Here is an 18,256-nt window from a genome sequence, read left to right as displayed (position 1 = left end):
GCGCCATATAAACCAATAGGTAGGTATTGCATTATATTTTGGACAGCTGCCCCCATTTCAAACTCTGATAACTCTAGACCCATATAACTTAGGAATTAACTCTTTTTTTTCTGATGAAAGAAGAAAGTCTAAGATTTCTTACGCTGCATTGAATGTTTTTGTAGTCCTAAAACTTAATATTCAGTGGGTTTTGCAATTGGAGTGAAAATGACAATAACCCTGGCACTGGAGTGAACACATTTTTTCACATTGTCTGGCAATGAATGAGTTAAAATTTTTTTTTTTTTTATAATTACTAATTTATTCAAATGGCATGCAGCTTTATGTCGTCCGTTTGAAGCCGAGGCGAAATCCACCGTGTTTTATTTGAATGACAGCAAAGTGCGACATTTTATTGTGAGGAACGACGATATTTTTGTGCATTTGTGAGCTCATCACTACAACGCGCTTGCCATCAAAAATTTAAAAAAAAAACATCATAAATGGACACTTTATGCGTTTCGCGCGCCCCACCTGACCCGTTTTTGACACTTTTTCCCTCTTCCTAAGCCTCTTCTCCGACAGAGCCCGGGCTGTTCGTTGCCCCCCCCCCCCACTCAAAAAATAATATTTTCCCAAGGTGAGGCGTTTTCTGGATGCCAAGGTGAAAGGTTGGCAAAATAAATCAAAGGGAAGCAGTTGGGCGCACGACTCTCCCAATTCATCAGTGAACATGTGCGGAAATGTTTTTTTTTTTTCACAGGAGGAATAGAAGATCTTTCATCCATCAAGGGGTTAAATCCCGGTGAGATATCAAGGAGATCTCCGAGCCGATATGAGGAAATGTCGCTGCTTGGAATTGAAGCGGATTTACGAGAAAATCTCTTTTCGTCAATGGATGCTACAGCTTCGTGTTTGCTTTCTACATATAACTTGTAGCAGACGTGCACATTCCACCATGAAGTCCCTGATCCACTGGTGAAAAGGATGCTTTGATCCTCTCCTCTTTCATCTGTAGTACTGCTTCATGTCACAAAGAGGGTACAGCAAGTGCTGAAGAATGAATGACTCTGTCTTTGTGTTGTCATATTTGTTATTTAGTTTTTGTTTACTTCAAGATGGCGCAGTGAGATACAGCGGCTCCTGTATTTTGTTTTTCTACTTCTTTCTTTCCTTTCCTCTTCCTTTCATTACTTTGCTGCCGTGAAATGCAAATGTCTCCACTGCGAGACGAATAAAGGTACATCCAATCCAATCCAAACAAAAAAAAAAATTAAGTCTGCCCTAATATAACGTGCACATTTCACCATGACGTCCCTGATCCACTGGTAAAAAGGATGCTTTGATGATCTCCTCTTTCATCTACAACTGCTTCATGCAACAAAGTTATTAAGATTGAATGACTGTGTGTGTCTTTTGTGTTGCGTCACATTATTTGTTATTTCGTTTTGTTGTTGTTTTGACTTCAAGATGGCGCCGCAAGCCTTTACAGCAGGTCCTGAATTTTGTTTTTCTACTTCTTCCTTTCCTTTCCTCGCCTCTTACTTTCATCACTTTGCTTCTGTGAAATGAAAATTTCTCCACTACAAGACTAATAAAGGCTAATCCAATTCAATCCAACCGCCAAAGCATCGTTACGAAATGTCACATTCCTCCTTGCTAGCCTTTAGCCACCTAGCGCTGCAACATTAACTTTTTTGGGGACATGGCTACGTCGACTTCACGTCCTCCAACGGTTGCAACTTTCACGCACAAACTCAAACCAGATCGAGGTTTACTGTTCCCAGTCGTACTTTTGCAAGATGTACCGAAGCGTATTGCACGCTGGAAACTTGGCGAATGGCGTTCTGCGCACCCAACTGTTGTCTTTTGATAGTAAAGTCTGGGCTTTCCTGAGGAATCCATCTAGGCAGGACTCTCGATCCTTGTCTTTGAACACGCATCGGTTTCTTATTAGCCATCCTTGGCATGGAAATAATAACAAGAAAAAAATGAAAGCGATTCCGAAACTATATGGAAGCTAAGTGCTGCAGGGCGTCAATGGGTGAGCGGTACGGGAACAACTCATGAGTGATTTTTCTGTAAACATTTTGGGGTTTAAGCTGAAACAACAAGGAAAAAAAATATCTCTCAACAGCACGGATTTTTATTTTGAAATTTGGACCAAAAGAATGAGAAGCGAGGAAAGGACGTTTGAGTCAATTCGGATGGAGACATTTTGCATCTCGCATCTTCTGTTTTGGCAACTCGAGTGGACCACGGACATTGATTGAAAAATAAAAAAAATTTGGCGGTGGGGGAATACGCGTGGGGTTAGACAGATACAGTGAGACCTCAATTTAAGAACTTAATTGGTTCCCAGACAGAGTCTGTAAGGCGAAAAGTGTGTATCTCAAAAAAGTAATTCCCATAGGAAACCATTAAAATGGGAATAATCCGTTCCCGAGGTCCATAAAATATACTTTTCAACTAAATAAGCCTCAAAACTACACACAACATACCTTATTCTATGTCTAATAAATGTGCTAGTGTATTGTAATTGTATCATAAAGTCACTTTATTTACATTTGTGATGGTCATTTATGGCTTGATGGAATGGCGTTGGAGGTCAAAGGGAATTGCTGTTTGGAAAGAGAGACGCATTACATGACGACTGTAATTAAAGAAATAAACTGTGCTGTAAAATAAAGTTTTATTTACCTTTTTGATGGTCGTTGATGGCTTATGGAAGGAGAGTCACCTTCCATAAGGACTGTTGGTAACTTAACCTCTGGTGCTGTTCGGTCGTGTGCTTCCGCCGAAGATCACTCCGCCAGCCGTGGTGGGTGTGTATTATGAAAATAGTGCCTATTATAAGGTTTAATTTTCATAAATTTGACATTTGTAAGACAAAAAGTTTGTAAGTTGAGGTCTCACTGTAGCGTATTTATTCGAATATAACGCGCAACATTTTCTACCTAAAAAAAAAAACAACTCAAAATTTGGGTGCGCGTTATAAATGAGACCCGGGGAAAAAAATGTCATATATATTTAATGCTGTATCCCTTCCAGGAGGGGGCAGCATTTTTATGGCTATTCAGAAAGACCCAGATCACGCGCATTTCTTTTTTTTTTATTGTTGATGACCATTTCTTTAGCTATGCTTCATTTCCTTCCCTCGCCCACACTGAAACGTGAGTTAAGCATTGCTGTTTTTCACAATTACCAATATCCAGACTTTCGATTCACAGTGTTTACATTGTCAATAAATGATTTTTATTATAATGCTTGGTGTGAGCCGAAAAAAAGTGAACAAAAATGTATATCGATTTTTAATTGAAAATTACACATGTGTGCGTTATACTCGAATAAATACGGTAAATAAGTAAATAAAAGCCTCTAATGCAATGCAATTCAATACAATACACTACATATTGATTTATATAGCGCTTTAACAACAGTCACCTTTGACCTCCCACAAAGATTTTTCTCATGCGTTTATGTGCTTGACACCATTTTGCAATATCTTCATAAACAATTGGAGAATTCTATCCGTGCATTTTCGCGATATTGGCCAATGTATCAAAACTGGAATGGATGCCAAGCCGTAATGAGTCCGACCGGACCGGATTTGCCAACATTTTCAACCTAACAAGAAAACCGTTGATTCAATTCAATGGCATCTTGTACATCCCAAAACCTTTGGACTTCACGGCGACTATTCAGGCAGCTCATAAATCGCTCTTAACGGCCTTTCCTTGCTTGCACTGATACTTCCTTGCAATTTCCATCCCCACGAGGTCGTTGAGTGAACGACTTGTCCGACTCCTTTCTCCCAAAAATAAAGGCAGGTTGTCCCTTCGAAGATATCTTTGGCAAAAACGGCAACCGGTTAGCTTGCGCTTAGCTCCCCTGTTCTTCCACGCATCTCCGTAATCCCCGTCATTAATCACCCATCTGCCTTCATTCGCGCCTGGAATGTTTTCTCCAAAAACTTGGAAATAAACCTCTGTGCACGAGTGTTCGGCCTTTCAATCCATACACACAACGGATGCGTTGGGCAAGAGCAGTTGTGGGCCGCTCGCGCCTGCAAGGCCTTCTTCACTGGCCTAAAAATATCTGTATCACAGACTCATATGAATTCGATTTTGTCCATGAATCCTTATGAAATAATTCAAAATTGTCTTTCAGCTTCCTTTAATGACTATTCCCCTTGTTATGCTCCTTCCAGATGTGTGTTTTCGTATTGAAGTATTGAACCAATCACATTTCAGACATTATTTGTTACCAGGGTCAAAAATCGACCTGGGCGCCTTCACAATCCGTTCTGCAGGCCCTGGAGCATAAAAATTAACGACGATGAAACTTTTACAGAGTTCGAGTTGGTAACCCAAAGCCTGCTCAACGATGATTGGCTAGTCACTAGCCGCTACTGATAAGAGCATACTGGCCAATGCTAGCATACTGTATCCGTAGAGAGCTGCCTAAGCAAATATATTGTCGTGATGATTTAATAGTGGTTTTGTCATCCCACCAGGGATGAAGGAGGAGAAAAAAATGCAGATATACTGTTAAAGCCATTTTCAAGACGGACATTTTAAAAATAGATGGACATCATTAAGAAAGGTTTTACACTTCCGAAGCTAGCAAAAATAGCGAATAATATTGCAATTTTATGAGGTTATCATGAATCCACATGCTGGCTATATAGCTAGCTATCTATCTGTCTATTACCTAGCTTTTTAGCTAGCTATCTATTAGCTAGCTATCTATTAACTAGCTATTTAGCTAGCTAGCTATCTATTGGCTTTCTATTAGCTATCTGGCTATCTATTAGCTATCTACCTATCTAGCCGGCTATCTATTAGCTAGCTAGCTATCTTTCTGTTTATTTACTACTTTACTTCCGGGTTGCGTGAACGTGGTCGCGCATGGCTGCCGCTGCTCACCCACAAGAAAACGTATCCTGTGACTGAGAAGTGACCCTGAGAGTTTTGAAAGATGCTTATAAATGAAATGTATGATGATGATGATGACATTTCCTGGCCAACAGCACCCTCTAGTGGACGTGCGGTAAATCACACCACACTCACATCTATGGAGTGATTCAGACATAGCACTACTGAAGGCCGAGGAGTTACATTCATGGCCTCCCACCGGGCATTCGACTGCTCGCTGTTCAATTTCCTGCGGACGTTTCTTCCATAGGTTCAACCTCGTAAACATTAGCATCCCCCTTGTATACACTGTATTAAGTCTAAACACATCTGGTTTTAATCACACTCATCCCTACTCGGAAAATGTGTTTTCCCCTGCGAAATTAAGGAGGCCGTTTCAGCATTCCGGCAGATTCTACCTGGCCCGTTTGCTGGCATTTGCTTTGGCAGTCGCACACTCGGGAAGGAAAATGATCTTTGCAAAAAAAAATAAGTAGCATCACACACGCACGCACAGACAAATAGTTTGTCAAAAAGAATCCATATCGTTAGCATGAATGACGGCAAAAACAAAATGGCTATAATACAGCGCAGGAAGTGAGCGCAAACATGGAGCAAAACACCTGGAAAGTATAAACGTGGACATGGAAGAAGACGGTTCTCCACTTTCGCCGTTTCCGTCCTCGTTGGATTACATAAGAGATGACAGATGCCCTTTTTCGCTCATCCAAGACCGACTGATACATATCTGGAAGAACAGTCTGGACGCGGGATTTCCTCCCGGCGCACCGCCTGTCTGTGGGCATAATTCTGTAATTCTGTCCATTCAAATCGACCTTTGACCCTGGTGTCATGACACCCGTTAACTCATTCGCTGCCATTCCCGAATTTATTCGGGAATTGAAAAGCGCGACGTGGAGCGTCATTCCCGAATTTATTCGGGTTTTGGTTTTTCTTAGGGGTGGGGGGTGGATAAAGTGCTGGTCAGACCTCTGGCAATGTTTTTTCCCTTCCACGAGGCGGCAGCGTTTTGCCTTTTGTCCATGTTAACACTTTGTTACAGCTTCAGTTCTGATTAAATAAATAATAATAATAATAATAATACATGTCATTTCTAAGCACCTTTCAAAACTCTCAAGGTCACTTTACAGTCACAGGATACGTTTTTTTTCCTGTGGGTGAGCAGCGGCAGTCACAGGCGCCAGTGTTCACTCAACCTGGAAGTAACTCAAATAGATAGCAAGCTAGCTAGCGAATAGATAGCAAGCTAGCTAGCGAATAGATAGCTCATAGCTAGCGAATAGATAGCCGTCAGCTAGCGAATAGCTATTAACTAGCGAATAGAGCGCTAGATAAATCAATATTGTATTGTATTTTGTACAGCCGACCTCATTTCAAACTCAGATAACTCCAGACCCATACAATTTAGGAATTAACTATTTTTTTCAAATGAAAGAAGAAAATCTAAGCTTTCTTACGCTGAACTGAATGTTATGTAGTCTTAAAACGTCATATTTGCAATTCCCGGATAAATTCGTGAATGGCGGTGAATGAGTTAAATATTTAATAGGTAAAATACAAATCATAAATAAATATAAATTATTACATGTCATTTTCAAATGGGGTCATTTTATTTGATCATCTGCGCCATTTTTTTGATGACAGAAAATATTATGAGTGTTGCTATCGGAAGGCTCGGATACAAAAGCTGCAGACATTGAAGGAGCAAATGACTTGAGCAGACACACACACACACACACACACACACACACACACACACACACACACACACACACACACACACACACACACACACACACACCTGCTAAGTGTTTCAAGATATTTCCCCTTTTGGTTCCGGCTGCAAATGATCCGTCTTTGCCTCCTGCCGAGTTTGCTCCTGTCCGCCTGACTAACGTGCGAGAGAGGCCAAACCATCAACAACCTTTCGAAATCGACCCCGTCTGCGATAATCAAATGGCTGATTCTCGCTCAAAAGTGAAAATAAACACTCGCGCACGTTGCTCCGTTACCTCGTTTGCCCCCCCCCCCCCCCCCCCCCCCCGGAAAAAAAAGGAGAAAATGATCAGAACCACATTTGTTCTTTCGAAGAATCATCCAGTGGGAGTTTTTTCAAAGAGTTGTGTCCATTATTTATAAAATGGCTTCTACTGAGCGTATTTTACAAGGATTCCATGGCATATATAGCTATATTTTACGTTTTAAGACTCGCGCTGAATCTTCAGGAAGTCTTGTTTTCGAGTTGATGACGATGCGTGACGTCACGTCAGGAACGCCCCTGACCGAGAAAGCGACACACAATGCATTTTGGGTACTTTGTTTGGTCTGAAAACTTCGTGTTGATAGCGAAATTAGAAGGAAAACACATAAATAACGCGATGGTGAATCGTTGTGTGTTGCACCAAGACTACGATTTTTTTTTTTGCGGGTTTGTCCAACTATTCCTAGTTGAGACTTGCAGGTTGAGTGAGCGAGAATGAGACTTTCACAGGATGCTCATGTCCTAGCGTAGTTCTTGGAAATGTTTTATAGCTCTGGCTGCGCGCTTTTCTGTACACACACATACACACCCGTGAACATACACAAGACTGCTTATTCTGGCTATGGGTGTGTTTGATGTCCTCAATTGGGATGGTCGCGGTGATGAATGGAGGAGGTCATGATCATGTTACTCCCGGCAAGGGGCCCGCCCGCAAGAGCTGGTTGATATCCACCAAACTGGGATTTACGGTATAATTTAAGGAAATTGACAATTTCAAGAACGCAAATTAAAACCTTGAAAACACACACAATCTAGATTATTTTCGCCTCCCACCAGATTTTGTGAATGAGAATTTGTATCAAAATCATTTAGGTGAGGATGTACAAACAGATAATCGAATATGCAGCATTCTTGGTAAAACACTGCTCTCTAGCGGCCACAAGTGGTAATGCAGTTCAGTAAAATGTAAATAACCAGCGAAATATAATAATAATCATCATCATAATAAACAACAACAACAACAATTATTATTATTATTAATAATAATAATAATAATAATAATACATTTCATTTATAAGCACCTTTCAAAACTCTCAAGGTCACTTTAAGGTCACAGAATTTGTTTTTTTTCTGTGGGTAAGCAGCGGCAGCCACATGCGCCAGCGTTCACTCAACCTGCAATAACTCAAATAGATAGAAAGTTAGCTAGCTGGCTAATGGATAACTAATAACTAGCTAGCTAGATACATAGCTAATGTATAGCATATTGATAGCAAATAGATAGCTAGTTAGGTAGTCAGCTCGATAGCTAGTTAGCAAATAATATGTAGCAAGGTAGCCAGCTAGATAGCGAGATTAGCTAGCCAATAAATAACTCATAGATATTGCTTGGGCAGCTTGTAAATTTCAAAAGGAAAAATGTTTAAAAAAAGCCAAAACTGAACTTTCAATAAAATGTGAGTTCATTTTCATAAACCTGAAAAAATATGCCGTGTGAATATAGTGATATATAATCATTATGATGACATAAATATGATAAAATGACACATTTTGAATTAGTAATTGGTCTCTTCAGAACAAAAAAAAACCCTTTGGTTTTAAGCAATTCGATTCCTGTGTGTTTATTTTAAATAATAATTTCACAGTAATGTTGAACTTACCTTTCACCTTCAGACACTTTTGCTTCCCCTTTGATTTGCTTTGCAACCTACGAACAAGGATCTGAATTCATCCAGCGTGGCAGAGAGCGATTCTGAGAACAGAGAAACAGTGTACGATCAGGGCTCTGCAACCCTTACATAATGTCAACACAATTAGCAACGTTAACTTGAAATAAATTCAAATGCGGGGGCCCAAAATGCCTGCTTGATAAAATTGCTAAAATGAGTTCAGGAGGAGGAGTTCGAGAGCTAGCAAAAGACATAATTAAGCAAATTAATTATTTGAGCCAAAAAAGGATGTGTAAAAGCAGAAAACAGTGTGGGGGGAAAAGGCTCATTTGTAAAAAATAAAATAAAACATTCCCAGCTAAATTAAATGAACTTAATTATCCAGGTGTGAATATGAGTGTTTTTTGTGCGTTTTTTATGCCATTGTGAGCCTGGTGGTTGGACCTGTGCGGCAAATTCGAGATAATCCATTGATTCCGTCACGGTTTGCGAGGTGGTGATGTTTGTGGATCCCAAATAAGCAGGCAGGAAGGAGCAGCAGGTTGTATTTGACTAATTGTATTAAAATAAAGTCAGCAGGAACAAAATCTAAAACATCCAAGTCATCCGAACAGAAAAGTACAAAGTCGAGAAAAACACTAGTAAAAATCTGCCAAGATGAAACAAACCTGATATGGTGAAGCAAACACATACAATGACCCGACACGGAACGGTCGTGCCAGTAGTCCTTTTAACTGCCACTGATGGGAACGACCAACACATGTGCAGATGCAGGCGGGGCCGACAGCGCCACCCGTTGGTCGCCAACCAGATCGTGACAGATTCTAAAAACCATTAGATGAGATGAAAAAAAAGAAAGAAAACAAAACAGAAGACTCAGAATAAGAAAACGTTCATTCGTCTCACAATTCTCAATTTACAGTAGCGAAATTATGCAACGAAGAAAGTAGAAGAACAAAAAAGTAGAGCACTTCTGTAAAAGGCAGCCTCGATCTAGAAGCAGTGCAATCAATAGAAATGTCAAAAAAAATGGATGAACAACTACAATCGTGCAACATTGGGATTTGGGATTCAAAGGTACTTCTGAAAGTGTTTAGGTCAACATAGCCATAGGCTTTGCTACACTTGACGCCTCACATAGCATTGATGCTACTTATTCTTTTGGGTAAATAATTCTAATTATACATGTATTATATATTTTTTTCTACTTCTTTTGTTTTATTTTTTTTATACAAATAATTTGAATGCGTGTTTACACTGCAGAAATGGAGTTATTTCAGTGAAAATGCAATTTAACCAAGTCGAACCCAATTAGCAATGCACGTTTCCATATTTGTCCCGCAGAGGACGCTAAAGTTTCACATTTTTCATGCCAAAATCAATCCCACAATCCCCACACAACTGCTGTGGATACATTTGAATGGTTTAAAAACTTCCGAAACGCTACCGAACGCTTAAGAAGAGTTGGCCTTGTACATTGCAACTACTTTTTTTCCCCTCACCGCTTGGACTTGAGGATCTGTAGAGAATACATGTCACCCGACAAACTGCATTGGTTTGTATTTAAATGCTGCGTTAGACTGTCGGGATGGTTAAATGTTGAACGGCGAGTTTGCTGACGCTTAGCAGCCTCGCTAAGTTGCTTATGTTTCACTGCTAAGTTCGATGCTAACTGCTGCAAGGTGGCTAGCTGGAAATGTTTAAAGTTCGCTTCGATGCATCGTTAGATGTTACAAACTACGATGTTGTAAACGCTACTTGACGATCTGCTACGGCGTTGTTGTTATCGCCGTTGAGAAAAGTATTTGATAGTAAGCAGGACATCTGTTAGGCTAGTTGAGCTAATGCTAATACTAGCAGCGGAATAGAAACCCCGTTGTGTTTGCGTTTGGCGTGTTGTTTTTTGGGTGGGGTGCAGAGCTACTTCGCATAGCTATGAACAAAATTCAAGTCCTAACACTAAACCAAAATCCACTTTTGCCCGTGCACAGTTTGACATCTGACAAATGCCCCTTGTGCCATTTTTCTTCTTCTTTTAAAGTGCATCCCAATTGTGACAATTGCTTTCCCGATCAGCCGCAGTTCTTCGGGGTGAAGAGTAAAAAGGCACACCTATGGCTTCTTGTGATCTCGCCTGTATCTTTCAAAAACCATGAAGCGGGTATGGAACGAGTCCTCTCATCTCTGTTGTGTAAACGGCATGACTTGTTTAGAAATGCCTCGTGACAGTGAACTAGTACATTATAGTGCAGTGGTGTTGTTGCTGTAGAGACGCCGTAGTGGCCTCATCCCCTATCCTTCTGTTTTAGGTGGATATTAGAAATAAGGGCGAATTAGATAAGGAAAGGTAAGTCTTTGATTCATGTCTATAGGGATGTGTCACCCAGTTAATTCACCCCCTTCTTAGTCACTGGACCTTTAAAACACCTTTATAGTCATGCATTGACTTACGGTTTTTAACAGACAATGATATCCAATGCGACATATTGCCTTCCCCCTTATCGACAGACACAAAGTGCACAAAGCGGGCAAGGAAAAGAGTTCCTCGCTTTGCAAGAGGAAGAGGTCTCCATCGCTGGAGGTGTGCTCGAAGCTGCACCGCAAAGCATCCAATGTTGGTCGAGCTCGTAACCCCGGCATGGCCAATAAAGAAAATGAGGTGACATGCTCGGATGTGCGGGGCAATCGCGACAACGTTAGCCACAGACCTCCCGTGAGCGCCGCGGTCTCAAAGATGGCCGGGCCGAACTCCAAGTATAGTGACTTTACCGAGGTCAGAATCCCCGTTTTGAAGTGTCAAATTTGAGACCTTATTTTGTGTTACTCAGAACACACTTTTTTTGGTGTTTTTTTTATAGGTCTCAAAGGACCACGAAGTCGTGTCTCACATCCTCTTTGGAAGAAATCTACGACTTAAAGTGGCCCTAACGCTATGGCGAAAAAACGCCATTGAATTTGTGGCTTATTTAATGACGTATAACGCTTGCTGTTCTCATTGCACATTTTTCCCTGTGCACTTTGAATGTTAGTTGATTGAAATCACTCTTATCCGCAGAATTCAAGACACGGGAGTGCTGGTTGACCTGTTACCCTTCATAACAAACGAGTGAGTCTCTTAATTTTCTTCGGGAGTTGCGAGTACGAATATTGGCATGGCTCCCTGCAACTTTCCTGCCCTTAACAGCCCAGAGAGAGAGAGTTTCAATTTTGATAGTTCACCCCATCAATCAGGCTCTACAAACAACCCGCACAAGCCATCTGTACGCTTGATGCAAAAAGCTATCAACCCAGCTAAATAGAACACAATTGATGAGGAACTTGATAGAATTATCACAGAGAAAGCACCTACAAGGGATCATTCCTCAAGATGGTGAAAGAAGAAGGTTACGTTCCTCATCAAGTGTTTAATGCTGAGGAAACCGGCCACTCCATTCCATCAACGACCATCACAAAGGTAAATAACACAACTTTATTATACAGTACAGTTTATTTCTCTAATCATAATACCATAGCACATTTATTATACATAAAATAAGGTATATTTTGTGTAGTTTTAAGGCCTAGAAAATTAGAAAATAGAAAATTATGGGGACCTGGGAACGGATTATTCTCATTTTAATGGTTTCCTATGGGAAATTAATTTTTGGGATACACCCTTTTCGCCTTCCACACTCTGCCTGGGAACCAATTAAGTTCCTAAGCCAAGGTATCACTGTACCTCCTTTTCCTCTGAACTTGCTGACCAATTTCCCTTTTTTTGGGCGGGGGGTGCGTTTCGTCAGCCTTCAAACTGAAGCATCCGGTTTTTCCATCGGATGCTGCGTTGACCTCATCCCCCAAATCAAAGTGATTCTTACCAGCAAATACGAAGAGTAAGTGCAATTCCATATTTAATTCATTCACTGCCACTGTGCAAAATTATGTCCACTCCATTGCCAGGGTTTTTGTCACCCAAATTGCAGCTGAAGCTATAACGTGTGTGTGTGTGTATAACGTAATTTTTTTGTTGTTGTTAAATGGTTGACATTTCTGTATGTTTTTTGTCCTTTTGATTAGACACATAATTGTAGGTTTACACTGGGTTCAGGCTGTCATCAGGAAATGGTGGCCAGAACTTTCAAAGACAGAGAAAGAACTGCTGGACAGTTTTGACAAAAGGTGGGATGTTGTTGTGGACATACACACACACACACACACGCAAATCACTTTTTAGCAGCTTGATTGATTGTTCCCTTCCCCACCCCAGAAACATTGTGATCTTAAAGCAACGTCTAAGAGACTTGTGGAAAGACGGAGCCAGCCTATGTTTGGTTTCAGGTTCGACCGGCGACCTTGCAAAGGTAAGCAAAACGCCTCAGGTGTCGATTTAAAATCTTAGTTGTCTTACTTTTCTTGCATTTCTTCTGTCAAATAATTTATAATCATAATACATTTCATTTCTAAGCGCCTTTCAAAACTCTCAAGGTCACTTGACAGTCACAGGATACGTTTTTCAGTGGGTGAGCAGTGGCAGAAACACGCGCCAGCTTAGCGAATCGTTAGCTAGCTAGATAGCTGACAGATAGATATACCTTATGGGCTGCATGGTGGTCCTCACAGGGTTCCATTCCGGGCTTCCTGTGTGAAGTTTGCATGCTGCCCCTGTTGCTAGCGTGGGTTTTCTTCGGGTGCTCCGGTTTTCCTTCGACATGACGAAAAACATGCATCGGGTTAATGACTCATTAGCCGCCCTCATTTCAAGCTCATATATCTCCAGACTTGTATAATTTTGGAATTAACTTTTATTTGCCATCTTTTTGCTGTCTATTAGCTAGCTAGCTGGCTATCTAACTGGTTTTCTATTAGCTATATAGCTAACTAGCTATCTAGCTAGCTAACTATCTTTCTACCTATTTGAATTGAACGCTGGCACAAGTGACTTTGAGAGTTTTGAAAGGCGCTATACCTTCTTTTAGCTATCTATCCAGCTATCTAGCTATCTATTGGCTAGCTGCCTAGCTATCTATTAGCTAGCTGGCTGGCTATCTATTAGCTGGCTTGTTGGCTGGCTATCTATTAGCTGGTTATCTATTTGCTAGCTTGTTGGCTGGCTGGCTATCTATTAGCTGGCTATCGATTAGCTAGCTAGCTGACTATCCATTAGCTAGATAGCTGGCTATCGATTAGCTAGCTGACTATCCATTAGTTAGATAGCTGACTATCCATTAGCTAGATAGCTGGCTATCTACTAGCTCGCTAACTTTTTATTCATTTGAAGTGAACGCTGGCGCGTGTGGCCGCCGCTGCTTACCCACAGAAAAAACTTATGCTGTGACTGTAAAGTGACCTTCAGAGTTTTGAAAGGCGCTTATAAATGAAATGTCTTATTATTATTATTATTATTATTATTATTATTAATAGCATTAGCGCTTTTTACATGCGTCCCTGATCTCAATGTTGCAGACCATCGAGGCGTACGTCCTTCAGCTACCCTGACTGCTATCAACGTAGCACTCCGAAGATGTGACCACTACCGCCGGATCACGTCCGTGTTGTCCGTATGGATGCGAACATCCTGCATCAAGACTGGATCAATGTTTTGTTACTCCAAACTATAAATGGACGCGACGCATCAAAACAACTTTGTTTAATCGCTGGAGACATTTTATAAGACTGGCTGGGAGCGTATTTTCCACAGCCGAAGCACAGCGAGTGACTGCTTCACATTGAAGTGGACCGTCTCAGGAAAAGAGGGGAGGACATATTGATATGGTGGACCTCCATGAGACTGGATTTATGTCACTTTTTTGTAGTGCCAAATATGTCTCTCACTACATTACTGACTTGTCACCGAGGAACGCCAATGCACTTGGATTCACCAATAACCCGTTGTTTGGATGTTTTTAACCTGCGTTCATTGGAATCAGGAACTTGAAGAGTCGAATCAGTCTTAAATTATGAGTGTGCATCATGTGTGTCCTCTACGTGTCATTTGAACTTCATGTCAAGCCAAGACATTTTAATCTTTGAAATAAATGGCATCAGTCTTAAATTATGAGTGTGCATCATGTGTGTCCTCTACGTGACATTTGAACTTCATGTCAAGCCAATAAAATTTAATCTTTTAAATATAATGGCAGTAAAATATTTGTTTTCTTTTGTTTAGCTTGCACAGAACATCGAAAATCTGAGAAAACGCCTTTCAAAACTAAGCGATTTTATTACATTTTCATCAGACCGGAAGTTGCAAAAATAAAGCTTTCGCAATGCTGTGACGACTTTTATACAGGAATTATAATCATTTATAAGGGCAGCTGTGAGCCAAGGTTGACACTTGACAGGTATGATTATCAGAATCATCTTTATTACCATGTATGTAGAACACACAAGGAATTTGTTTCAAGTATCATCAAACAATTGCAAAAAGGCACTATACAGTTCTCTTTGGGTTATTGTTTAAAGAGTTAATAGCTTAGGGGAAGAAGCTGTATAAAATGGTCTGCTAATTTATGTCTACTAAATGAAATGTCTTCTAGAAAAGCTCATGTGCGGTTCTCAACGCGTATGAACAATTTTTATGCGACGTGCTCGTCTATTAAATAGATTTGTATCGTTTAATCCAACTTCAAAAACAAGCGCTTTTATTACATCAGACCGGAAATTGAAAAAATACAAGCTTTCAAGTTGCTGTGACGTCATTGTTCGTGCAGACAGCTGATGTGCGGCTCCCAACGCGGAAGAACAATTTCATGCTGACGCGCTCGTCTTTTAAGCCGATTTGTATTGATTATTGACATTTACGGTATCCAGCATGGGAAGAATACAGATTTCGTGGCTTTTTGTCCAGGCTGCGCTCGTTTTGGCTTCGGGTTTTACCGATATGGAAACCGGGCCTGGTGCAGGTGTACCCACGCAGACCCCCGCAGATCGGTTCAAAATCGAGGGTAGAGCGATCGTTCCGGGGGTAAAAACACAAGACTGGGTCTCCACGGCACGAGTTCTTGTGGATGGTGAAGACTACGTGGGTTTTTTGAGGTACGGATACTGATGTGATACATGTGCTGGCGAAATAACGGCAAGGTAGCATTAGCATGCTAGTTCGTTTCCGCTGTGCAAATGGCATTTGACATTGCCTGGCCTTTCGCAACGACTCGTTCTTTCACGTTTTGCAAGTTTACTGCAAAAACATTTAAATTCAACTGCCATTTTTGACTTGTCTTTGTCGTATGCATGAACGTTTACATTTTGGCGATAACAAGCCTGGCAGCGTCTGTAAGTGTATGGCTAATGCTATTATAACAAACGAGCAGCTAGCTAGTTTGATTTTGAAGCATAAAACTAAATCATGCGCTTAACGTAATAAACACGCTTTTATACACTTATGGATATGCAGAAAATAGTCACAACAAAGCAAATACCTCGTCCGTTGTCGTGCATGCGTTCCATCGCTCCGTGCTGCAACACACCTGATCAGCTTCCGATCATTAGCGGACAGGACTTTGACACCTGTGACCATGTGTAGCATTTTCTATTGATTCAGTAGAAATTGGAGGTGTGTAGTTTTGTCATTTATGCTAGTAAATAAATAGTACGCGTAAAACAAAGTGGATGCATTTTTTAGGACAGAGACGTGTTCCAAATAAGCATTTCTTTGTATTGTAAATTCTTCTGAGGACTTTCCATGTTTTCTTTTGCAGAACGGATGGCAGTTTCGCAGTCAACGACGTCCCCTCCGGGTCTTACGTTGTGGAAATTGTCACTCCAGGATATCGATTTGAGCCTGTTCGTGTTGATATTACATCCAAAGGGAAAATGAGGTAAGTTGCGGCTATTTAACTCTTCTTTTCTTTGTTCCGATTGAGTCGTCATTCACGTCGCCGTCTGCCATTTGATTGACAGAGCGCGCCTTGTGAACTACATTAAGACTTCGGAAGTGATCCGACAGCCATATCCGCTGCAAGTAAGAGCAAGTGGCCTACACAGCTACTTCATGAAGAGGGAAACCTGGGGTTGGACTGATTTTCTCATGAACCCAATGGTAAAATATGAATTTATTGATCATAATAATTTTGTTTCACGCTTCTGCCCAGATGGAATAATTTATAAATCCTGATGGGGGCAGTGTGGTAGTAGTCTAGCATTTGTTTCTTGCTCCAGTATTTTAATTCTCACAATTTTGCTCCCCGTGCAGGTGATGATGATGGTATTGCCTTTGCTGATTATTGTTCTCCTGCCCAAAGTGGTCAACACGAATGACCCAGAAATGAGAAAGGTAAGAAAATCATTTAAAGGACAACCGACACCATTTTTTTTTTTGTTTCCTAACAACAGAAAAACATTTTATAGCGTCTAAAGTACCCAAAACACGCTGGCTGATATTTTTAGTCAAATGAAAAACACCAATAAAAATGACTTAAAGTATCCCAAAACTACTTCAAAATGAAATTGCGAGAGAAGGTCCCGCCCCCTTGTTCATGACGTCGCTATTGGTCACACACTGCCTTGCTCCAGAATCAAAACAATGGCTTCAGGGAGTTCAGATTCAGAGAAGATGCTTTCTTGTTACTCATCCAGTTGTGAATATGATTCAAATAGTTCTGAAGAGGAAAGCATACATATTTGCAATCGATTAAAGAATTTATTCCGTGCCATTTTGAGGCAACATTGGGGGGAAATGTATCACCTAAAAAGAGGCAGAAAATGGCGTCCAAGCTCCATTGGAAATGGGCTGATTCGTCCGCTGGGAATTTGTGTCAACTAGTATCAAATAGTAGTCTTGGTGCAACACACAATGATTCACCATCACGTTATTTATGTAGTTTTCCTCCCAATTTCGCCATCAACACAAATTTTCAGACTAAACAAAGTACCCAAAATGCATTGTGTATCGCTTTCTCGGTCAGGGGCGTTCCTTACGTGACGTCACGTCAGGAATCGTCACCAAATCAAACACAAGACTTCCTGAATATTCAGCGCGAGTCTTAAAACGTAAAATATAGCTATGTGCCGTGGAATCTTCTTAAAATACACTCAGTAGAAGTCATTTGAAGTGATTTTACAAATTATGGACACAACTTGTCCGGAGGTGTCGGTTGTCCTTTAAGATGGGTTGATGGGTTCATTAATCAATGTTTTCTTACTTTCCGTGACAGGAAATGGAGCAATCCATGAACATGCTTAACCCCAACCCCGAGCTCCCGGATGTGTCTGAGCTCATGACAAAGCTCTTCTCAGGCTCCAAGGGCTCCAGCAAGGCGGGCGGTACCAGCAAGGGCACCAGACCAGCTGTCAAGAGGAGGTAGTACACATAGATCATACGCCTGAAGGGGACGGGAAAAAAAAGCACGTCAAGTCACGAATGCAGGATTTTTAAATACCCCATTACCATCACTGGTTTAGGGTCTAGTGTACAGTTCGCTGTATGAAGAGATGTTAACTATTTAAAATCTAATCTTTTTTTTTATTGAAGTATAACAGAAATAATTCCCTTCACGAGCATTTTTTTTTTCTTCACTTGCAATTGTAATTCTTCCCGTTTTCTCTGCTGATCCTTTAGTGTACTAATTCCACAACATGTGTATATTTTTTTTTCAGTAGTATGACCGTGAATGAGGATAAATGGAATTAATTTTAAGACTGAAAAGCTTGGATAAATAAATTGCAATTGTCTGTGAAAACAATGATTCCAGAGTGTCTTGTGTGAAGTTTAT

General features: G+C 40.8%; 3 protein-coding genes across 3 annotated transcripts in view; 2 read left to right on the top strand and 1 right to left on the bottom strand.

The window, feature by feature from the left end:
• LOC148883587 (uncharacterized) overlaps nucleotides 1-16,212 on the bottom strand; it is a 32,497-nt gene extending 16,285 nt beyond the window's left edge. The window contains exons 1-4 of the mRNA XM_089022180.1: nucleotides 15,965-16,212; nucleotides 13,139-13,248; nucleotides 9,236-9,391; nucleotides 8,559-8,650 (exon numbers count right to left, since the gene is read on the bottom strand). Coding sequence (XP_088878306.1) covers nucleotides 8,606-8,650; nucleotides 9,236-9,391; nucleotides 13,139-13,248; nucleotides 15,965-15,992 — 339 coding nt within the window. The 5' untranslated portion in view covers nucleotides 15,993-16,212 and the 3' untranslated portion in view covers nucleotides 8,559-8,605. The remainder of the gene's footprint in view (nucleotides 1-8,558; nucleotides 8,651-9,235; nucleotides 9,392-13,138; nucleotides 13,249-15,964) is intronic.
• Nucleotides 9,972-14,677, top strand: katnbl1 (katanin p80 subunit B-like 1). The gene is made up of 10 exons (XM_089022177.1): nucleotides 9,972-10,122; nucleotides 10,609-10,728; nucleotides 10,877-10,914; nucleotides 11,076-11,340; nucleotides 11,426-11,541; nucleotides 11,623-11,673; nucleotides 12,350-12,439; nucleotides 12,624-12,725; nucleotides 12,814-12,907; nucleotides 14,010-14,677. Exons 2-10 carry the CDS (start codon nucleotides 10,720-10,722, stop codon nucleotides 14,040-14,042), a joined length of 798 nt encoding a protein of 265 aa, XP_088878303.1. The 5' UTR covers nucleotides 9,972-10,122; nucleotides 10,609-10,719; the 3' UTR covers nucleotides 14,043-14,677.
• emc7b (ER membrane protein complex subunit 7b) lies at nucleotides 15,236-18,229 on the top strand. The gene is made up of 5 exons (XM_089022178.1): nucleotides 15,236-15,581; nucleotides 16,244-16,363; nucleotides 16,446-16,584; nucleotides 16,738-16,818; nucleotides 17,699-18,229. The coding sequence occupies exons 1-5, from the start codon at nucleotides 15,358-15,360 to the stop codon at nucleotides 17,846-17,848; spliced, it is 714 nt and encodes a 237-aa protein (XP_088878304.1). The 5' UTR covers nucleotides 15,236-15,357; the 3' UTR covers nucleotides 17,849-18,229.
• Nucleotides 18,230-18,256: the final 27 nt, after the last annotated feature.

This window comes from Hippocampus bargibanti, linkage group LG19, assembly GCF_051943395.1.
Source record: "Hippocampus bargibanti isolate YZ-2025 linkage group LG19, ASM5194339v1, whole genome shotgun sequence".
NCBI classification, from domain to species: domain Eukaryota; kingdom Metazoa; phylum Chordata; class Actinopteri; order Syngnathiformes; family Syngnathidae; genus Hippocampus; species Hippocampus bargibanti.
This window is presented reverse-complemented; position numbering and strand designations above follow the sequence as displayed.